General features: G+C 45.1%; 1 protein-coding gene across 2 annotated transcripts in view; it reads left to right on the plus strand.

Annotated features, from left to right (window-relative positions):
• Window positions 1–2583: 2583 nt before the first annotated feature.
• LAPTM4B (lysosomal protein transmembrane 4 beta) overlaps window positions 2584–24104 on the plus strand; it is a 52141-nt gene continuing 30620 nt past the window's right edge. The window contains exon 1 of one of the 2 annotated variants that reach the window (XM_035126285.3): window positions 2584–2869. In XM_035126285.3, the coding sequence (XP_034982176.2) occupies window positions 2609–2869 (261 nt within the window). In that variant the 5' untranslated portion in view covers window positions 2584–2608. The remainder of the gene's footprint in view (window positions 2870–24104) is intronic. The other variant, XM_035126284.3, reaches the window with a different exon arrangement.

The raw sequence follows: 24104 nt of genomic DNA on the forward strand, positions 1-24104 counted from the left end.
GCAATAAAAATGGTAGCCTGCAAGTGATAAGGGAAGTTGTTTCTGCCTGGAGAGAAAATCTCTCATAATAACTCACAGAAGTACCGTAAGATAGAAGCTTGATTTTTCCATTCAACTGTAGGTTTTTTTCACTTGGTGGCTCTACAAACTCCCATCTTCTGATACTACGGTATATTGTTTTCTCTTGTTCCTTGAATTCCACATGTTCTTTTTCTGTGCTTAGCTCTGTGCCACCATTAGAAAACTGATTAACAGCCCATATGCAGGAGCTTATTGGAAGTCAGTGAAATTTTTAGCAACCCTTTGTGCAGGATTGCAAACCTCGGCTGCATCCCAGCATATAAATTAGTGGGTTGTGATTTGCAGTCCCTTTTCAGGCTTGATGCTTCCATGAGCTTGTTTCTCAGCCTTATCATGACTGATCTTGGTTTGTGGTGGCTTGGATGCTTCATTCCTATTCATGTATACTCAACAGTCAGCTAGGACTTGTTTAACCTCCAAAGGACTTAAGCAGGAGTTAAACAAGTATAATATGTGGTCATTACTGCTGTAAAAAAATGGCATCTTTTCTTCTGCCCTCACATCACATGACTCCAATCCCTGAAGCACTAAATACTCAGTATTCCAAGCACAGGTATATGATTTTTGACAAGCTGTGATGCCTGCTTATAAGTAATCTAAGGCTGCAACCCTACAGTATACACTTAATTGGGAGAAAGCACCATTTAACTTAATGGGCCTTCCATTTGAGAAGTGTGCAGAGCTGTGCTGTAATCCTCTTTAGAAAGAGCACATTAAAGCAATGCTCACGTTTCAAATGGACTTTGAAAAGTGGCCAAATTGTATTCTATTTCAGTGGAATTAAAACAGGATTTATAGAGTGGCGTGCAAGAGATCTTAAAATGTCTAATTTTTCATCTCTATTTCTGCCATCAATCTTCCACCATTGAAAGGGTCCTTGAATAGCTCCTAGGAGGTGAATTGGCAAACAGTGGAGGGAAGCCAAGAACTTATTCTGTTTCTATAATCAGCTGAACCAATCCAATCAATCTCTTGAGGGTGGGGGGAGAGAATCTATGAAGCTCCAAAATAATTAAAAGACTTCAATCTTCTCCTGCTTTAGAACAGGAAGCTCCACTGTCTGTTTTTGACCTTGTGTGCTTGTCTGAACTACCTGATGGAGCAGATAGGATATGAAAGGTTTAAAATCTTTCAGCACTGCTTAGAAATTTTAATATAAAGGCAGCTTTGGAACTGAATGTCTTTTTATGCTCCAACATGTGAAATGAGATAAGGGAATAAAATATCTGATTACCTGGGATTCAAAAGCTCAGCCAGTAGAGCATGAGACTCTTAATCTCATGTTTGTGAGTTCAAACCCCACATTGGGCAACAAAAGATTCATGTATTGCAAGGGGTTGGACTAGATTACCCTCGTGGTCCCTTCCCTGACACAGGAAGCTGCTTTCTACTGAGTCTGATCAACAACCAAGCTCAGTTTTGTCTACCATGCTTCAGGTGGGCTTAGCCCTTTCTAAAGGTGCTGGGGATTGAGCCTGGGACCTTCTGTATGCAGGTTGGGATGCTCTGCCACTCAGCTATTGATTTTCACTGTTATCTAGTACAGACTGTAATTCTTTGCTTCCTGACTTGGGCAGTAAGTCCCATGAATAGCAATAAGTCCCAAGATCCGTATACACGCATAGGAGTGAGCTGGGTTTCCAAGCAATGGTGGTGTGGAGTAGGAATCATAGGAACCTTTGAGCCGAAGACAATGCTAGTCAGAGGCGGATTTAGGGGAGGCGCAGAGCCTCAGGGGTGTTGCAGGAGGCGCCACAGCTATGGTGTAGAATGGAAGGTGAGAGGCAGGGGTCTGCGCCACTGAGATTTGAGGACCCAAGGTCTGCGCTGGTGCATACGGTACTTTCACCGGGGGCCGTAATTTGGGTCTAGGACTCAGTTTGGGGTGCAAAACAATAGCTTTCTGTTCATGCGGGTATTTTGTATGGGAAAGGAAAGACTACAGCAGGTCTAGAGAGCACCATCCTTGAGAGAAAAAGAGAAGATCACAACATTCAAGGTGATTTCTTTGATGACATACCCCAAACCTCTCCTCCTCAATAAAGCATTCAACCAACAACACCCCCACACGCATAGAGCGCAACCTTTACTCCTGGCCCCTTCACCTCGCATTTTACTTTTAGCAGTTTAGAGGAGGAAGGTGCTTCCATAGGGACGCCCTTGCAAGTGACTCTGTGCTCTCTCGATGCTTTTAAATTGTGACCAAGTCCACAGCCAGCGCGCGGCCATCCCTCCGGCCCACGTCCCTGCTGTAATTTTCCTTTCTTTCCGATGGCGACGCAAAGACGCCACAATTTCCCAGGGAAGACCCTTTAATTTTAGGGGCGGCGTGGAATGGACTTCCCTCTGCAGCACAAACGCGCGCCGCCTCTCTTTTGTCAATGGGCCGCGGTTCGAATCTTCCCACTCCGGCATTCTCATTCATTCCTCCGCCCGGCCTCCCTCGGGCGCGCGCTCCTCGCCGGCCCAATCCGGGACTCGAAGGCTCCGCCCCTCCCCGCTGGCGTGCGGGAGGCCCGATGACGTCATGGAACGGAGGTTTCCCCCTCCCTCCTCCTCCTCCTGGCGGTGTCCAGGCGCTGCTGCAGAGCTGGGGACATTCGCCTCTGAGCTGCCGTCGGGACTGGAGCCGCGCGTCTCTTTCTTTCGTCTCGCTCCTGGGAAGCGGCCGCACGGGCAGCGCGCCATGAAGATGATGAGCTCCCCCTGGGCCCGCTTCTACTCCAACAGCTGCTGCATGTGCTGCCATGTCCGCACCGGGACCATCATCCTCGGCATCTGGTACCTGGTAAGGAAGGGAAGGCGAGCGGGGCGCAGGCATCCAAGGGGTCCGCGGTTAGGCTCCGGATTTGGGGCCGCAGCGGGTGCAGCAGAGCGCGGCGCGTCGAGGCTGCGGGAGGGGCCTGACCCTGCGCAACTCGCACACCCGGGTAGCAGGTGGGTGAAGAAGCGCTTGCTTCCCGCTGAGAACTGGGCCCTGCGGAGCTGCTGCGTTTGCTGGCTTGCCTGCCCTCAGGTTCTCCCAGCAGCTGTGAGGAAGACTATGCTGTCCGCTTCTGGTCTCAACTTGCTCGCCCACCTGCGCCTCCTGCCTCTGGGCACCGCGCTGGGGGAGGTGGGGTCGAGGCAGCCTGGTCCTCCCTGCTGCACATCTTCCCGGCCGGGGGGGGGGGGCTGTGTGCTTTACACGCACACAGACACTCCGATCCCGGAGACGCAGTGTTGCCAGTTTGGCTTCTGCAGGAGTATATGAAACTCTCCATTTTAATATAGAAATCCTTGCTTGCTGGCAGCGCCCATTACACCTGCCATCCTGCCAGAGAAAGGGCAGGGAGTGGGCAGAAGGAGCCGTCTTGTCTTCTTCACCTCTGCCCTTCCTCTGGGGGGACAAGGATGGAGAACATGTGACCCTCTAAATGTTGTTGGAGTCAGATTCCCATCAGCCCCAGATGGCCACTGCTCAGGCACGATGGGAGTTGGAGTCCAGCTTCCTTGTCCCTGCCCTGCCAGGTGTGGACAGGTGAGCCAGTGGAGGGAGAAGTTACTTTTTCTCGCAGCAATCGCTTTCCTGTTTGCTATGTGCCATCCACAGGGAGAGGGAGAGGCGGGAGTGCAATAAGACAGTGACTGCTCCTCCACACCCTTGCACGCCTGGTCACAGCAGATGGGATTAGATGAGTACCTGCTGCAACCTTACTACCAGATTGACACCTCCCTCTATACCTGCTTGCCCTCCCTGGCTCAGTCTCTTTGTAGGCCCAGTCTGAACTTCTGCTTTACTGGGAGAGCAGGCTGGTGGAACCTTCCAGAGAGAACATGCCTTCAAGGAGCAGCTAATGTCTTTACTTTTTCTTGCACACTTGAGCAACCTAGCTGGGCTCTGTTCTTCTCACTGTGCCACTGAAGAAGGAAGAGGAGGCAGGCAGCCAGCAGCTGTTGCTGCCACTTGCTCACCTGTGACCTCTCCCAATCTTGCCACTGTACCTCCCAGATGGAGCATGCAGTTGGGAGGTAGTGGTGGCCGTTTTTTGGGAGCCGGCACACATTTGCCTGCTTGCCCCAAAGAATTATGGGAGCTATTGTACTCCTTAAAGGTAAAGGTAAAGGGACCCCTGACCATTAGGTCCAGTTGTGACTGACTCTGAGGTTGCGGCGCTCATCTCGCATTATTGGCCGAGGGAGCCGGCGTATAGCTTTCAGGTCATGTGGCCAGCATGACAAAGCTGCTTCTGGCAAACCAGAGCAGCACATGGAAACGCCGTTTACCTTCCCGCTATAGTGGTTCCTATTTATCTACTTGCATTTTGATGTGCTTTCAAACTGCTGAGCTACAAATCCCAGGACCCTTAAAAAACCACTGTTCCCATAATTCTTTGGGGGAAGTCATGTGCCTTAAATGTGTGGTGTGGTTGTGACCTAAGTTAGAGAAGTCCTCTTCCTTTTTTCCCATCTATGGTTGCTTTTCATGGGGTTGGTGGTGTTGCTACTGAAGTCTGGCTTACTGGTGTCAGAGTGTTTCATCTCCAAATAAATTTACAGAAAAATGGTATCTTTAAAATATAACACAACATGGCGGAACGCATTCCAGCCAGCACTCGTAATCTCAACAGGAGCATTAAGTTGATGAAAGAGAACAATTTGTGCACTTTGGAAATAATAATATTGAACAAAATTCATTAGCCTTTGAGGTACTGCGTCTAGTTTAACAGCAAGGACTATGGTGGAGAAGTTGAACCTACCTTTTGTAGCACCTAGTTCCAAGTTTAAGCTGTGACGTAGTTGGTCAAGTCTCTCCCTGTCTCCATTTTCTATCGGCCAAAAGGCGGTTTTAATGACACACGTTCCTCGTTTGCTTTGAAAATTGTTGGGTAAAGATTGTAAAACACTTTGTACTGTGAAGTGCTACATAAATAATAAATTGTAGTAACTGATAGGAGGTGTAGTCCAGCAGTATTTTGGGGTGTCACAGGTTTTCCACACCTGCTATATTCATGACATTATTTCTGTGACTGCAAATTGTTTTAATGTTGTACCCCACACTGGGACCTTATGGTGAAGCATGGGTACACAATAATAAAAATAATAGCAACATACATGTCCGTTTGGAAGCATGCTCTGTTGACGTCAATGGGTCTCACTCCTTGATAAATGTGTATTGGATTCAGACTGCCTTTTGGTTTTGTTGCGTGGTGCTTTCTTTTAAAGCTGTTGCAAAGCACTTTGGATATTTTAATTGAAAAGTGGTGCATAAATATTTTCAGTGCATAAAAGAATAACACATATACCCTTTGAATGTGCGTCTGAGTGTACATCAAAACCCTAAAATGTATTTTATATAATTAATTTTTTATTTCTATTCTTTGTATATTGTATTGTTGTTTTATTGCTATGGCTGATGGCTGACACAAATAAAGATTCATTCATTCATTCATTCATTCTGGGTGTACATTCGAGAACTTAGTTGTAGTTGTGTGCCTAGATCAGGAGTGGGGATCCTGTGGTCCCACAGATGATGTTGGATCACAACTTGCCTCAACCCCAGCCAAGGTGGCCAATGGGAAGGAGTGATGTAGGAGCTGTATGCCAGCAGCATCTTGGAGCCACAGGTTCCCCACCTCTGGTCACCATGGTATGCTGTATAAAAGTCCGAGGGGAAATGAGTGAAAATTAAAGATTCTCAGCTCTTACCTTTCCATCATTTTTTAAATAGTATTCCTATATACCGGGCATGTCGAACCACTCAACAACTTTGGTGAAGGCTTCCCCCCAAAAGCTCCATCCAATGGGTAGATCACTGCCAGTTTTTTTATAGTGGGAGTAGATTGCAGTCTCTTGGGAGTTGGACATGCCTGCTATATACCAAGATGTTCTAGACTGGGGGGGGGGGGGAAAGGATTGGTGCGTAATAAGCAGTTACACTTGCTTTCCATTTCTCAGGTCTTAGCGCACAAAAATGGTGGCATGTACTTCATTATAATTCCCTCCCCCAACCAAACTTCCTTCCCTACACCACTATATTATTATTATTATTATTATTATTATTATTATTATTATTATTATTATTATACTTACCTTTCCTCCAAAGATCTCAAGTAGCATTCATGCTTTTCCTTCTCCCCATATAAGCCTCACAACAACCCTATGAGGTTGGGCTAAGCTGAGAGACATTGCCTGGCCCAAAGTCACCCAGTGAGCTTCATGGCTGGGCGGGGATTCGAACCCTGCTTTCCCAGGTCCTAATCTGACACAGTCTAAATACTACAGCATGCTGGCCATGTGGTTTGGAAAGTGCCAAGCAACAAGCAAGTCATATGGGTGGCAGGTTCCATCACCCTGCCTTATTTTTGGCAACTGCACAGTAGCTTATACTGCAAAATACTCAGAGGTTAGCCCTGTTGGCTTCAACGATCCTGAGGCTGCAATGCTATGGACACTTACTTGGAGCAAAGAAGCAAAGGTCTGCCCTGCCTGTTGGCTATCTTCTCTCTCTCTCTCTCTCTCTCTCTCTCTCTCTCTCTCTCTCCCCACACTCATGCTGCCTTCCATTATCCTGGCTCATTGCCTCCTACGTTGGCTCTCTGCCCTTTCTCACTGTAGTTCATGCTACTTTTGTGGAGGGATGCTGACTTCAGCAGCTAATGCTGCTTTTCAGAAGAGGAGTTTATTTCTGGAGAGCTAACACCCTAAAGCGATGTATTATTAGCAACGTAATTCTTTATAAGATAACAGTAATTCCCTGCGGCTGCCACTGTTTGTAAGCCCACAGGCAGTTTCCTTTACAGATGGGCCACAAAGTCTTCCGAAGTGCAGTACAAAATGGAGTATATGAACTGTAAAGAAAATGCAGAGCTGAATCCGAGGTGCTTAAAAAGAAAGAAAGAAAGAAAAAAGAACTGCTTATTTTTTAAATGTTTGAAAGTTTGTGTTTTGAACACCACAGCATGTTTGCATTTGTCTTTAGCAGGCCGCTGTGAACATGGATTAACTGCATGGCAATATAAATTAAGATGACGGTTGTTTCCCCAAAACTATTTGAAAGGGAGGGATCCAGCCTGGATAGCACAGTTGGTTAGAGCAGTGTTTCTCAACCAGTGTGCCTCCAGATATTTTGGGACTACAACTCCCATCATTCCTGACCACTGGTCTTGCTAGCTAGGGATGATGGGAGTTGTAGTCCCAAAACATCTGGAGGCACACTGGTTGAGAAACACTGGGTTAGAGCATGGTGCTGATAACGCCAAGGTTGCAGGTTTGATCCCCGTATGGGGCAGCTGCATATTCCTGCCTTGCAGGGGGTTGGACTAGATTGCAGGGGTCAGCAAACTTTTTCAGCAGGGGGTCTGTCCATTGTCTCTCAGACCTTGTGGGGAGGCCGGACTATATTTTTTTTTGGGGGGGGGATATGAATGAATTCCTATGCCCCACAAATAACCCAGAGATGCATTTTAAATACAATGGTACCTCAGTTTAAGTACACAATTGGTTCCGGAAGTCTGTACTTAACCTGAAGCATACTTAACCTGAAGCGAACTTTCCCATTGAAAGTAATGGAAAGTGGATTAATCCGTTCCAGACATCCGCAAAGTACTTAAACTGAAGCGTACTTAACCTGAAACGAACTTTCCCATTGAAAGTAATGGAAAGTGAATTAATCTGTTCCAGACAGGTCCACGGAGAACTCAACCTGAAGCGTACTTAACCAGAGTATGAGTGTAATTGGTTCTGGAAGTCCGTACTTAACCTGAAGCGTACTTAACCTGAAGTGAACTTTCCCATTGAAATTAATGGAAAGTGGATTAATCTGTTCCAGACAGTTCCGCGGAGTACTTAAACTGAAAGTACTCAAACCGAAGCGTACTTAAACCGAGGTATGACTGTAAAAGGACACATTCTACTCATGTAAAAACGCTGATTCCTGGACTGTCTGCGGGCTGAATTTAGAAGGTGATTGGGCCGGATCCAGCCCCCGGGCCTTAGTTTGCCTACCCATGGACTAGAGGATCTTCAAGGTCCCTTCCAACTCTACGACTGTCCACTGTCCTTTTCCATCCCAGACCAGTTGAGAAATAGTCATAGCTCATTAGCAGAGTAAATGCTTTGCATACAGACGGTCCCAGGTACAAAGCCTGGTACAGTGGTACCTTGGTTTAAGTCCATACTTAACCTGAAGCGTACTTTCCCATTGAAAGTAATGGAAAGTGGGTTAATCCGTTCCAGACGGTCCACAGAGTACTAAAACTGAATGTACTCAAACCGAGGCGTACTTAAACCGAGGTATGACTGTATTCTCATTTTTTAAAAGGAATGGTAAAAAGCAGTAGAAATAACTCTCTTATCCTGCCTTTTGTTTGAGTTGCACCCCAAAGCCAACTTTCTGAAAGGCTGGGGAGGGAGGAGGAGGAGGAGTAAGGGAAGTTTGCCTGTTAATAATGTAAGGAGCATAGTTAAGTGCCATTTGATCTGCATCTTAATGTCATTTCATCAGATGATCATTGCAAGGCAGATGCCTAATCTTCTTTCAAAGCCATCTAAGCCAGCAGCCATGCAATTAATGGAGGAAGAAAGGTCTGTGAACAAGTGAACGTCCCATGTTCACGGACCCTTCGCGTTGTGTTGCTGGGTAGGGAGGGAATAATCCCCATGGGATTCAGTGGGACATTATTGGCAGTAGAAATAGATCGGATTGGAGATATGCAGGATGGAAGGGAAATCACTTTGGACATGCTCAGCAGCACTCCTCTAACTTCACATAATGAAAGGGCCGAGTCAATATTCTTGGGGTGCAATGTGAAATATACGTAGCACCTCATTAGGTAGGTCTTATGTCTGGAGAAATCTGCTACATCCTCCTACGCTTCATTTGTTTATTTAGAAAATGTCTTACCCACTTCTCATTTTAAATAGCAGGGAGCAATACCAGTAAAATCATACTGTAAATAGCCAGTAAACCAGGCAAGAGCACACACACAGCGAAATAGCTTTAAAAAAAAAAGTTCAGCAGGGACACATTCTGGGTTAATAAAAGCCTGGGTGAATGGCACCAAAAACTTGGCACCAAAAGCTTATTCATAGTGGATTCTTCAGTAGTGGCATCTGTATCCACCATAAGACTTTGAATGAATACATACTTACTGCATTAACATCAAACCAGATTTAATTACTCTCTCCTGAAGTTTTAGCTTCTGCTTAAATCCTGAAAATGTCTACCAAGAAATACACTTTTTTAAAAAAGAAAAAAGTCTGAGGTTCATTTGAGAGCAATATGCCACATGGGAATTGGAAATTCAGCAGCAATTTACTTAATTCTAGAAGTCAATGGGGAGGAAAAAATAGTTGGAACAGACCCAGTTTCTTGTTAGGATTTGGCATACCTTGTTGGCATTTAGAATAATCTACTTCCCAGAAGTCAGTGACGACATTTTTCTGGGATTCACAGTTAAAGCCGACTATTGTCTTTGCTGCCTTGTATAGACGAAGATCAAGCAGGCGTTGGGGCCAGGACTGCTCAGGACTTTGCATTTCACCAGTGACATCATAGAAGATTGCAGTTGGATTTACTCATTGAACTTTTTTTTGTTAAGCCTTAGTAAGCAACTGTAGATTTTGAAGATGAAATTGACTTTAAGACATTCCAACTAAATAATAGGAAATTAGATATACACTACTAGATTAAATTAACAATAACATTTTCAAAATCCTATAGAACCATTGAAGTCCCATTCACTTTAAAGTGAATGGACAATTGATTTAGCATTTTCTATTAATATACGAAAGCTAAACAAAATCGTTGGCAGGCACATGTGATAGTGTATAGAATATTTATAGGGTTGGGAGAGAGCCCCTCCTTCCCCCTCCTGTCTGTCTCATTTTGTTAATGCATCTCTGTTGTAGTTGTAAAGACTTGATTTTATGTTGTAAAAGGTTTTCTGAAGCTTTTTCTAGAATGGCACAAGTTTACAACCTTGCAAATGTAGGTGGAAAGTCTGGCTTGAGAGCAACTGGCCTCAAGACCCCTTTCTAAAAAGCTTTTACAAATATTTATGAATGAACATTAGAGATGTAAAATAGGGAGGTGATGGTCACATTTGTATGTGAAATAGGGAGATTAGGGTTAGAATTATACTGCACTTTTAGCATGATTCATGTCAAGAACAGGGATGTCTTAAGTATATCCGGCGCCATGGTGCAAAGATCCCTCTGGCGCGACCCCCCTCCCCGTCTCCCAGAGTTGCCAACCTTTTTACGGCGCTTCTGGCAGCTTTGCAGGCCTGGAGGAGGCGGGCAGCGGCTGGAGGGCGGCTCTTCCGGCGGGGAAGAGGCAGAGGCTCCGGGCGTGGTGCTGCTTCAGCGAGGCGGCCGAGGGCAGCGAGCTGATGCCGGGAGGCACTGTGCCCAGCCTCCGCCTCTTTCCTGGCGCCCTCCAGAACTAATAGTACACAGCAGTTGTTGAGAAATGTTTGTTTTAGAATCTGAAAAAGTGGGAGTGGTGGTAGGGAGGTAATAAATTGGAGGGCTAAGGATATATCATCAGGGGGACTGAATACCAAGCCACATTGTTCTAGTATTTCAGAGTTCTCTGGTGAGACTCTTGTCACTAAAGCAAGAAACCCCAATAGATCTTTTAGTTCTAAAATTAGGCTAGGGTTAAGGTTCAAGACGTCCGTCAAACAATGGACAACACTGACCTGAACGAACCAATGGTCTGATTTGATATAAGGCAGCCGCCTTATATCAAATCAGACCATTGGTTCGTTCAGGTCAGTGTTGTCCATTGTTTGACAGACGTCTTCCATGTCCAGCCTGTAGGTGCCAGGATTGAACCTTGACCCTTCTATACGTAAGGCATGTGTTTATCACTGAGTAATGGCCCATCCCTTCTGCTACAAAGTTATGCTCAAAATATGGATAGCTGTGAAATTGCGAATGATGTCCTATATAAATTCTCCTGGATAGGAGAAGAGACTGCTAATGCAATGAATTTAAAATAAGGCTGTAGAGTAAACAGATGAGATAGTCAGTCTGCCTGACTATGGTCACTCAGCTAGAAAAGCTTATGCCTTCTCTTTATTTTATGAATCACATTTAGGTCCCACCATTGTTCTGCAGAGTTCACAGTGGTATAAAGTTTCCTAGGCAGTCGCCCATCCAGACGCTGTACAGCCCCAGGCCTGCTTAGCTTAAATGAGGTTGCTGCATCATGTGCCTTTAGGCTAGGTTTGCCAGTACCTTCCCTGGGCTTCAAGTAGATGCCATAGTTCACCCTCACTGTGGAATTCTTGTGCCCATCTTGGTCCTGCCTTTCTGCCTTTGTCACCAACAAGCATTGATTACTATCACTGCCTGGCCAGCAACAGTACCTGCAGTTTGTAGACCTGTGTTCCCGGCAATTGTATAGCAACAAATGCTATCGTCTTTCCGAGAGAAATCGGATAGTGTCTGCTTTGTCCTCTGTCTGCGTGTACAGCATGCCGGACTGTCCCAGGCAAATTTTTCCATTAAGTGGAATTTCTAGAGGTGGTTTTATTCCACAAAAGAACCTAGCCCCCCCCCCTCCTTTTAAAAATCATGGGTAAAGGGTTCGGTGCTTCTCTGACTGGGGTGAATGTTGTGGCATGAAGGCACATTCTGAAATATTAGTGTGCAGGCACTTTTTAAAAAATGGATTGCTTCCTTTGGGCCTCACGGTTCTCCAGCTTTGGCCAACCTCCAAATGTTGTATTGCTACTCCCAGACCATTTGGAAACATCACAAACTGTGTCAGATCATTGGTCCAGCTAACTCAGTAGTCTCTACTGTGGCTCTTCGGGGTTTCAGATGGGGGGGCCTCTCTCAGCCCCACCTGGAGATGCCAGAGATTGAAACTGGGACCTTCTGTATGCAAAGCAGAAGCTTTGCCGCTGGGCTATAGCCTTCCCTATACTGGCTGGGGCTGGTGAGAGGTGTACCGTAGTCCGAACCTTCTGCAAAGCACTAGGGAAAAGGCTGTTCTGGAGCAAAATGGGCAGCCAGCAGTCCACAGGCCACATGGAGCCCTTGGCTCAATCTCACAAGGGTGGAAGTCTCCGTCAAGGAGAACCAGTGTGGTGTAGTGGTTGGACTGAGACCTGGGAGACCGTTCTCATTCAGCCATGAAGCTCACCGGGTGACCTTGGGCCGGTCCCTGCCTCTCTCAGCCTAACTAACTTTGTTGTGGGGATGAAATGAAGAGGGGGACAGCCATATGTGCCATCTTGAGCTCCTTTGAATAAAAGGTGGGACAGAAATACAAAAAAATGGATAAAACAATAATAAATTGTGGATGTTTATTCAAAACCTGCCAAGGAGTCCAGATCCTTTTGTTGTCTTTTTAAATAGTTTGTAGAAAGTTCCCATTCTTCTTTGAAGTCACGGTTGTCCTTCTCACGTAGTTTATATGTCAACTTTGCCAACTCTGCATAGCTCATCAGTTTTTCTTGCCATTGTTCTTTCGTTGGGATTTCCTCATTCTTCCATCTTTGCACTAACAAGACTCTTGCCGCTGTTGTAGCATACATGAATAAGTTCTTTGCTTTCCTTGGCAGGTCTTGTCCTAGAATCCCTAAAAAAATGCTTCTGGTTTTTTCCTCAAATGTCGTTTTGAACATCTTTTTCAATTCATTATATATCATCTCCCAAAATTTTGTGACTTCTCTACATTCCCACCACATGTGGTAAAAAGTACCTTCTTTTTCTTTACATTTCCAACATTTATTTAACCCAGTTTTGTACATTTTTGCCATCTTTACTGGTCTAATATACCCCTGTCTGCTTTTAGAAACAACTCTGTGCTACTGCTCCCCCCCCCATCAGGTCACTCTTCCAATGTTTTAGGGAGCACTCCTCTCCTCTCTGCTTTTCTTAGACAAATTGGTGCCAAGTCTATTGCCAGCGACTTCATTCCCAATAGGAAGTTGTAGCTAGCATTGTGTGTTTAGACGTTTAAACCTCACCCTATAAATAAATTCAGACAAGACTCAAATTTTGGTTTGTTTTTTGGCAGAATTTAGGCCACAACTTTATTGATTACGTCAGGTGAGTGGTTGCATAGGCTCTGGTTCGACTAGCTCCCTGCACCGTTGCAGGTAGCGCTGACCCAGGGAACCAGCCTAGGTCAGCCTAGGGTGAACACCCGGAATGGTGGAAAGCCGGGAACATGCTATGTCCACCACCCAGATGTCCCCCTGGACTCAGGCACGGGCACAACCCCTCACAGGGTTGACCAAACCATTGAGTCCCTGGATTCCTTTAACGGAATACCCCTTTGCATAGGGATGGCGAGAGCGTTCCCCCATCCCTATCACCTGAACCAGAGCCTGCCCACAACCTTACAAGTTGTGACGATTTGCCACTTGGCAGGCGAAACCCGAGTGGCACCAGCCAATCAGCCAAGTGGGGAAAATTCCTGAAGTGCCCCTGTCCCAACAACAGACGACACACGACAGCATAGCAAAGTCAAGCGTGCAAGCCCTAAAAGTAGGGAGAGGTGGGCGGATGTTCCTATGCATGCACCGAAAGAGGAAGTTCTGAGTGACGTGCATGGGCATATATAGATCCCTTGATCAGTCTGGCTCATAGCTGCCAAGTTTTCCCTTTTCTCGCGAGGAAGCCTATTCAGCATAAGGGAAAATCCCTTTAAAAAAGGGATAACTTGGCAGCTATGGTCTGGCTAGCGTCCCATTCGTCGGATTCAACCCAGCATCAAGGGACCTACCAATCGGGTGTTGTGGCTATCCAATTGCACCCACCCACAACACAAGGGTTTGGTTGCCAGGTGGCACTGCAACACCCTCTTTGAGGGAGGACACAATTTATAAATTGCTCCTCCTATTCTCTTTCTGTATTGAACACTTATTAAATTTGGGAGATTCTGCTCTTTGTACTTCAGGCATGAGGTGAAGGCAGGAAGGAACAAATAGTTCCAGTGCCTTGTGCTTCCTGTTCTTTTGCACTCTTCTTGTGTCCAAGATACAGTTTTCTCACCTTCCTCTCTCACGATGATGCACAAGCTATCTCTAAATTGGGGCAGCAGCTGAACCTTCTGGACCAGGAGATAGAATATTGGTTTATTTCAGATGTGAAGGGAGAAAAAGAATAGGCAAATGTTTGTTATTCCTCTGCATCTGAAATAGAAAATTACATTTCCAGATCCCTCTGTATGTTTGTATAATGCCTGAGGTTGCATTTGTAAAGGCTTAACATTGATACACTTATCAATGATGCACTGATTAATTGAAATGGCAAAATACACTTATAGCAATGTGAGTTGTGAATGGTGTACATACCTGGCGTGTGGAGATGGTGGTTCAGTGCTTTCCCCATCATCATATATTGATATATATTGCAGAGAATCCTGGCAGTTTCAAAACATGTGTACACCGTTTTCAAATGATAGCACCACAGTTGTATTTTGTTTTACAATTTGGGTAATTTTGTACCTGAATTCACAAATTAATATGACAACCATCCTTTCACAATGCTGGAACGTAGTGCTGTTTATAACTGGTTGTTTTTGTTTTGCATATCAGGGAACTCTTTGTGGTTATGTTAACAATAATTACATATTTACTTTGGCAATTGTGTTGAATAACAGCCCACCCTGCCAAGAAAGGCTTGCAGTTCCAAAGGATAAGATGTGAAATGTTTGCATAGGCTCCAAAATGAACCTGAAGTTACAACCATGGCTGGGGTTTTTATTTCAAGCTGGAAGTAAATTCTATGGAAAGCAACGAGGCTGGTATCCATGTAAATGTGTGTAGGTGGGGATACTTGCAAAAGCACCACAATTTGATTTATCCAACAGCAGTCCTGTCGTTCCACTCATGTCAATCAATGGAGGTACTTGGACTACATACAGGCATGTCCAGCAGGTAGATCGTGATCTACCAGTAGATCACTGGATGTCTGTGGTAGATCACCGGTAGATCAGTGGCTCCCCCCAAAGAAGCTAAAAAAACTTTTGGCTCCCCTAAAAAAAGCTCAACATCTTTGCCCTGCACCCCTAAAATGACCTGAACCACCAAAAACAGGGCTTTCCTTCCTAAAAAAAATGTTCAATGTTGCTTCCCTCTTCCCTGAAGAAGCTCAAAAACATTTACATGAACCCCCCCAACATGCACATTCCTCCTTCCTCCTTCCGGAAAAAAGCGCAACAACTTTGACCTGAACCCCCCAAAAAGGGGATAGATCACTCCCAGTTTTTAACTCTGTGAGTAGATCGCAGTCTCTTGGAAGTTGGCCACCCCTGACTACAATATACAATTCAGAAAGTAGGAATAGGTTTATCCTCCAGAAATTGTCTAACTGTCTTTTAAAGTGAGCCAAATGTCATGGTTCACCTATGAAATGCATGAAGCAATAAAAAGAAATGAATGTTATTTGATCATGTGCAGTCTTTTCTGCCACCACTGAACACAACTAGTTGCACATCCACAGAAGGATTTCTAGGTCAGAGGGCATTGCAGCCATATACCTTCTGCAGTACTTTGGAAACTGACTGCTGGGAATTTCATCATCAGTAATTGTTAAAATGGTGGTAGTGAACTGAAGGACAATAATTATTATATAAAGATATAAGAGCTGGAATGCAAGTTTCGTCAGGGTTGGGATCAGAGTTGGCAGAGGAATGTGGTGTGCATGATATTTTTATGAGCTTAGTAGGAAGATGTGTTTGACTAAAAATGATACGTGTAGTGGATTTCTTCCATAACCACATCATTGTGATGTTCAAGGCAACTTTACTTGCTCATAGCAGCTGCTGCTGGGGAACCCATAAAAGTAATATCCACAGGCCCATAAATTACACAGGCATTCCCTCGCCTTAGCTTTACACATGCGTAGAAAGTAAGTCACGTTCCCATAGGAAACATTATCGGAGCTGGGTGCCTGATTCGCAACAAGAACAAGTTGCCTACTTTCAGGCTAGCTCAAGGCCAAGTTTTGCCTGCACAAACATTCTTGACACATTCTTAATACAGTCCGAGGTAAGCAGAATATCTTCACATGTAGGCTATCAATCAAAGCATATACTGTAATTTCTACTTTACCTGTCCCTTCTCAGATTTAAGGTATTTGTAGGCAAATGGGTATATGGCTACAGGATGCAATCCCAGTGCATTATTACGGCAATCCCTTTTTAAAACTAGAATCATAAAGAGTATCTCTAAGAGACATGAAGTTTCAAATACAGTCTTAGACTAACAACATTGAAGAGACTGCTGGAATTTTGTCTTTGCCGTGGGGTGGTAGAGCTCCTGTTAATGATCAGCTTAAATCTTTCTTTTTAAGGATTAAATGGCGCAAACCGCAGCTGTTTCTCACATAATTCTTTCCCAGTGTTATAGAAGACAGAATTTCTGCTGAGCGAGAAGTAAGCTGAACATTTTTTTACGACTGTAGCATCTTTTTCTTCCTGTCTTTAACCAGTTAGTAAAGCAGAACTCTGCCTCGGGCTTATTTCCTGCCCTGCGCAGTAGAATCTGGCTTGGCATGGGTCTCTCCATTTTAAAAATATGGTACAAATTCACCTTTTAAAAAAGAAAATGGGATTTTAAAAGAAGGATACGCAGGGCTAAGAGGTGGGATCAGTGGGTGTCGCTTGTCCAGAAAAAAATCAGAATTTACGACAAAAAACCTTAGGAAGCAAAGTACAAGCAGTGCTTGGTAAAGGATGTAGGTTTCATGGTCACCTCTGTGCACAATGATCAGTAATGGATTATGAAGAAAAAGCTGCTGATATGATGCAGCTTTCACCCAATTTGCATCAAGTCAAGATTGCTGCTGCCATTTCTCCTGATGAAGAATCAATAGGTCTGCTTGACTCTAGTGATTTGTGCCTAGAGGTCCTGGCTAAAGGTCACTGCTGATCTTCCTTTGATAGCCAGGCTGGGATTAGCATGTTAAAGCTTTGTAAACTTGTTGAAGAGATGGACGTCAGAGGAAAAGCAGTTAACTGTCTTAGTGAATTCTGGGCATGCAGCATTGATGGGAAATGGTGACCAAGGATTAAAACTTACCTTAGTAGCTGTCTCTCATCTTCAAACTTTGATTCACCTTTTTATGTATAAACACATGAGACATTTAAACCAGAGTCTCTACCTATCTTTATAAAAGTCCAAGTAATTTATTCCAGGTCCCAGCTTATTGTAGGGCAACAGTCTGGCCTTCAACTTTCTACTCTTACATTTCTACTCTCGGGCGGCCATTTAAACATTAGAATTGAATGTTTATTGCTTGTCAGCTAAAGGACCATTTTTTAGGCTCCCCGGTGATGATGATGATAATGGCAAAGGCTGGGATGTTTGGAAGGCTTCAGCCCCCCCCCTAATGCTACATTGCCTCTAGGGGAAAAGCTCCCCCCCCACTCTGTGTTCTATGAATAGGAAGGTGGTGGCAGGGGCAGAGCAAGGTGGGGGCGGACGGCCACAGGTGTCATCTCTGGGGGGGTGACATTTGGCGCGCCGCCTGCCTGCGACTCCCACCTACCACGAGCCATCGGGGGAAGGGGTGGAGCTGTGCAGCTTTGGCGGTGGCGGTGGCGTTCCTCCCTTCCCCCTTCATTTTGACAGCCCCACGGTCCCGGGCTGCTGGAGGAGGCATGTAGGCAGGCAGGGAGAGGACGGAAAGGAGGCAGGCAAGCGAACAAGCAGAGGGTGGAGGGAAGGAGAGAAGCAGAAGCGCCGCAACTCCCTCAACCCAAACCCTGTAACCTCTTAAAAAGCTCAACAACTTTGGCCAACCCTCCCCACCCCCCCAAAAAAGCTCAGTAAGTTCTGCCATAGACAATGGGTAGATCACAGCCAGTGTTTGTATACTGTGAGTAGATCGCAGTCTCTTGGGAGTCCAACTAGATTTCAATGTGGGGAGGAGTGGCAAGAGATTTTCCTCACCGGGTACCACCTGACCTTGCTACGCCCCTGGGTGGTAGTGTTGGATTCTGCCATGAATTTCATCAGGTCTGTTGCAAAGGATGACTTGTTGAGTGAAGGCAAATGGTTACCTCACAACTGATCCTGCTTTGTGAGTTGAAAGCAGCTTAATGCACGACAAGCGCTCCCTCCTGTGCCCTTCATGCTTCCCTACATATATTATGGGCTGTTTTTGTTTACAACTGAAACATTCATAAACCACCATTTGCAGTGCCTGGCACGGGGCACAGCCTTTGAAATGTGCGTCTATTTTTATTTCTGGCTCCTATTGAATGAGTTTCCTAAGCGTCTTTAAAGCACCCGGGATAAGGACTTTTCATTGTAATTACAAAGGAGGCTATGGTTTTGAAAAGTCACATGCACCAGATCTGCAGACTGTTTTGAAGCCAGATGAGAACCTGTCAGTTTTCGCTTTAGGGATTAGCGACCTTGGGGCAACTGTGTGCCGTCTGCCATACATGCTGGCTGTTTCCTTTTGTATAATTAATGGATGCAAAGATAGGCTTCACTGTTAACTGAGAAGTATCTCATCAATGTACTGCTGGCAGAATTTTTTTTCCAGGGGATTACATAAGCACTGAATATCATTAGCTAAATCCTACTTTGTTTAATTAAGCTCCCAGCCAGGATGGTGAACTTAAATTTTAGCAGTGTAAATCTCAGATTCCTGCTGCTGCTCATCTCAAACTAGCTTCCATGTTCACAACCTATTCAATGTGACATGGAGGCATTCTAACAAAAAGTTTACCAAATCCATAATTATTGAACACCAAGCCACATTGTTCTGGCCTTTCACCAGGTGTCCTTTTCAAAGAGAAAAACAACTACATGTACCAGACTTTTAGAAGACATCTGAAGGCAGCCCTTTTTAGGGAAGCTTTTAATGTTTAATAGATTTTTGCATTTTAATGTTCTGTTCGAAGCCACCCAGAGTGGCTGGGGAAACCCAGTCAGATGGGCGGGGTCTAAATAATAAATTATTACTACTACTACTACTACTACTACTACTATACTACTACTACTACTACTACTACTACTACTACTACTATTTCAGAGCTCTCTGATGAGACTCCTGTCACTCGAGTGAGAGATGCCAATAGGAACTGTATTTTTGGCATGCATATGTGGTTCTAATCTGCAGTCATGTCTGGGAAATCTCCCTAGCTCTTTGTGTTCCACATAGGAAGCTGCCTTATACCAGGTCAGGCCATTGGTAGATCTGGCTCAGTACTGTCTGCACTGACTGGCAGTGGCTTTCCAGATAGCAGTCTCTCTCTCTCTCTCTCTCTCTCTCTCTCTCTCTCTCTCTCTCTCTCTCTCTCTCTCTCTCTAATTTTAAGGATTTTCTGCTTACATTTTTACATCCGTATCAACACAACAAAACATTTATCCTTTGGGGGTTCTCAACCCCTGGACTTCCCCCCACCTCCTCCCCGGTTTCCCATCATTGCCTACTATCTTTTCTGCATCTTTATATCATTATCTAATTTTTTCATCTCCCTTGTTTCAAAATTTACCCCAATTATATCACTGGTGCTATTCTAAGCCTACTAATGTTTTTAAGTGTTTATAGTGCTCCTTGGGGTATTCTACAAAATTAATCCATTCTTTTTAAAATCTTTTGTCTTCTTGGTGTCTGATCTTCCCTGTCATTTTCGCTCTCCATCAATTTTGCTATGCATTTCTCTTTCGATGGGGTTCTTCCTTCCTTCTATCCCTGGGCACATAACATTCTCGCTGCTGTCATTGCATACACGAATAGGACCTTTTTCTCTTTTGGGATTTATTCTCCCATTATACCTAATAGAAAAGCCTCTGCTTGTTTGTTTGTTTTTTACTAAAAGTCACTTTAAACATTTTCTTTAATTCATTATATATCATTTCCCAATATGTTTTTACTGATTTACCGGCCCACCTCCTGACAGCAGTCTCTTCCAGCTCTACCTGGAGATGCCAGTAATAGAACCTGGGACCTTTTGCAATGCTGAGCAGGTTGCTTAGCAGAGATATTTGTTGTGGCTGGTGTGTGCAAGTACAAAATCCCTGTCTTGTCTTCAGGGCCGTCTTTAGCAGATGCGGCGCTGGGGTGCAAATATCCACCCAGCACCCCCAAATTACCACGGATAATGTTGGGGTGGCCGTGGCTGCGCACTGCCAGCCATCGGAGGGTGCAACTCTCCCCCATGCCGCTGCAGGAGAGCGATCCCTGCAGAGGCTTGGGAGGGGCGCAACTTCATTCCCAAGCCTCTGCAAGGATCGCTCTCCTCCCAAGGAGGCTTGGGAGGGAACCTGCACGGCCACCAGCTTTATGGTTAGTGGGGTGCAGCTGGTGGGCGTGCAGGGAAAGGGGAGGCCGCTGGCAAAGCGGCACAGCTCCCCCACTTGCTGGGGCGCCCCTGAGAGACGCACCACTGGTGTGACGCACCACTAAGCCCTATGGGAAAGACGGCTCTGCTTGTCTTGCTCATAATGGAATCTTGTTCTGTGGCAAAATACACTTCCCAGCCCTTGGGGCACAGTCTTGAAACCAAAGCTACCCTCAAGAACAGAGAAACTGGCCATCCCTGATTTAAGCAAATGGAAGCTGCAGAGTGCCCTTGCCTCTTTACAGAAATACCCCTGTTCATAATGCCAGCCAGTTAGCCCCACCCTCTTCCATGATACTTCATTACATCCCCACCCCCCAAGTTTTCTAATTCAGTTTTCTGAATCTGATACTCAAAACATTCTGTGGCTTCTGACTATGCTCATTCTGCACTGGGCAGGTTTCAGCGTTGATTTTTGCTCTGCAGTTTTTTTAAGCGAACTTTCTCAAGCCTCGGGGTTTGTCTCTCAGTGGTCCTGTTAGAAGCGATGTGTGTGACTTTGAATACATATCCGTAGCTGGATGCAGTTGGATGGACATCGTTTGGAGTTGACAGAGCTGGTCAAGACACCTGACCAAGCTGGGTTCTGCTTGTTACCATTTACGTATTTGTAAAAATGTATGTATCCAACCCCTCATATCCAAGGGAGGGTCAAACAGTGCTGCGTTTGCTGTGTGATTGATCAGCTGAACTAGACACAGCACATCTGAAATACAGTGGTACCTCGGTTTATGAACACAATTGGTTCCGGAAGTCTGTTCATAAACTGAAGCGTTCATAAACTGAAGCGAACTTTCCCATTGAAAGTAATGGAAAATGGATTAATCCGTTCCAGACGGTCCGCGGAGTAACCGTTCATAAACTGAAGCAAACTTTTCCATTGAAAGTAATGGAAAGTGGATTAATCCGTTCCAGACGGGTCCGTGAAGTACTTAAACTGAAGCGTTCATAAACTGAAACATGTGTGTTATTGGTTCCAGAAGTCTGTTCATAAACTGAAGCGTTCATAAACTGAAGCGAACTTTCCCATTAAAAGTAATGGAAAGTGAATTAATCCATTCCAGATGGGTCCGCGGCGTTCATAAACCGAAAATTCATAAACCGAGGTGTTCATAAACCGAGGTTCCACTGTAACAGATCTTGTACATCTCATGCTTTGGTGAGTCTTCGGAGACAGTTATTAGTTACGGATTTGTAACTTAAGCATTTTGCAGCAGACAAATGGAATTGCTAAACTACATGCTCAGTGATTTGCTCAAGCTTTATCCTTTATGTAACCACTGTATAAGTCACCTTACTTTGCCTGGCATGCAGGCAGAACACTCAGCATCCTTTGGGTCAGTCAGCCTCCTTTAATCCATTATGTGCTAATACTATCTATCTGCCTGCTTGTTTGTCTGTGTGCTTGTCTCCGCTATTACTAGTCTTCTGTGATTTATCTTTTCTTTACTGATTTCTTAAATCCTTTGGGACTGTGAATATTGCTTTTCCTGTTGGCACTTCCTGTTTATAATCACTAGTGCTGATTTAGGCTACGATGTTCCACTATGGACGTTGGCCAGAGACTGCCATTTTGAGTCTTAGCACCATCCAGAAACCTACATATTAGAAGATGAAATGCTGAAAGAATCCCATGCAGCATTTAGGCTGTTTGAGTACTAATACTCCATTGTGTATTTTCTTTTCACAACATGAAGAGGTAAACCAGCCTTCCTTGTTCCAGTTTTTTTTTTTGCATGTGTAGGATTCAGATGTCCAAAGAACCACACTGCAAACTATTTCCAAGAAAGCTGCATCATGTGATAGAGAAAGGAACTTGCTTGCATTTCCATTTGCTTTCAAGTAAGCATTCCTGCTTGCCTTTCCAAATGCATTCCTGTTAGCAGAACTACTTGCAAGTACTAGCAGGCCATTTCAAAGATAAGCTTCTTGAGAACAATGCTCCCTATTTGTAGAAAAGTTAAATATTTACCACTGTAATAAGTGGTCCACCTGCACTTGACAGCATTCTTCAGGATGTGGCACAGATGATGCTAGTACTCTGTATGGTCCATGTATGGCTACCATTGCTTTGGGTTCCAGGGACACTAACCAGTTGTAGATAGGGCATCTTTTTGTCCCCTATCCATGAGTTCACCGGAGTATGTGCACACAAAGAGCCAGTGTGGTGTAGTGGTTAAAAGCGGTAGACTCATAATCTGGTGAACCAGGTTTGTGTCTCCGCTCCTCCACATGCAGCTGCTGGGTGACCTTGGGCTAATCACACTTCTTTGAAGTCTCTCAACCCCACCTCACAGAGTGTTTGTTGTGGGGGAGGAAGGGAAAGGAGAATGTTAGCCGCTTTGAGACTCCTTCGGGTAGTGATAAAGTGGGATATCAAATCCAAACTACTACTCTTCTTCTTCTTCTTCTTCTTCTTCTTCTTCTTCTTCTTCTTCTTCTTCTTCTTCTTCTTCTTCTTCTTCTTCTTCAACATGCCACAAAACTTAATATAGCACCTATTTAACCTGTTCTGTTGGATTCGGTAGTTCTAGCTCAGTTGGTAAAGCATGAAACTCTTAATCTCAGGGTCATGGGTTCAAGCCCCACATTGGGCAAAAGATTCCTGAATTGTAGGGGGTTGGACTAGATTACTCTTATGGTCCTTTCATCTATGATTCTATGAGGATGTAACTCTATCCAATGAAATTGTTATGCTGGTGCAATGAAAATTCCCCACCCCCTCCTCTCCCTCTGTGTCTGCCAGATCTGCTCAGGAAGATCTTGGGGCGGGGGCGAGAACAGATTTGAAGGATACATGATGGGGAGGGGGCAGTTCTGATGCATAAGGAGAAGGAAGCCCTTGTGCAAATAGGACGACCTTTTTGGATATGCCCAACGCTTTGTTCTGTGCAGTAGCTTAATGATGATCCCCTTCTCTGTGTGAAACAATTTAAATGGTTTATAATAAGAGCTGAGCATTCTGCCATCCCCCTGGTCGTGACACCAGTCTTTTCCACAGAGCAGTTAGTAATGGGACCTGAACTCAAATCACAGTATGGTGTCCTGCCTTATTTACTTGGGATTCAGACTCTGGTTAACCTCTTTCTTCATTGTTCTGTGAGGTGCTTCTTGAAACAAAACACCTCAAGGTTTATAAATTGGTGAGCCCTTTCAGAATCATGGGACAGCGGGTGGCGCTGGGGTTAAACCACAGAGCCTAGGGCTTGCCGATCAGAAGGTTGGCAGTTCAAATCCCCGCGATGGGGTGGCGGAAGGGCGGCGCTGCCGGCAGGGTTTGAGGGCGTCTCCTCTGGCAGGGAGGAGGCTCCGGGCATGGTGTGGCGTGGTGGAGGCTACCTCTAGAACTTCACACCGTGGTGCCTTGCGCCAGTAGCCTCTATGGATAAGATGCTCATAATGGATTATGAGCATGATAAGATGCTCATAATGCTCCGCCGGTGTCATGTGTAGATTTGAGTTTGTCATATGCCACAGTAACCAGTCCTTGGTTGGCAGCCATGAATTTAGGGGCTTGGGTGACTCGGCTGTGATTGGCCTTGCTAGGCCTCTTCCCACAGGCAGCCACATACGGTATCCTAGCAACAGCTTAGGGCAAACTCTCATTGACTCCAGCTCATCAACATTACTCAGATTAGGAATCTGTGAATTGGAACATTCACAAGAATCCCAATTAGGATTATTTTTTCCTCCCGGTCATTTAGATTCCTAGAAC

Source organism: Zootoca vivipara, chromosome 8, assembly GCF_965207765.1.
Source record: "Zootoca vivipara chromosome 8, rZooViv2.hap1.1, whole genome shotgun sequence".
In the NCBI taxonomy this organism is placed as follows: domain Eukaryota; kingdom Metazoa; phylum Chordata; class Lepidosauria; order Squamata; family Lacertidae; genus Zootoca; species Zootoca vivipara.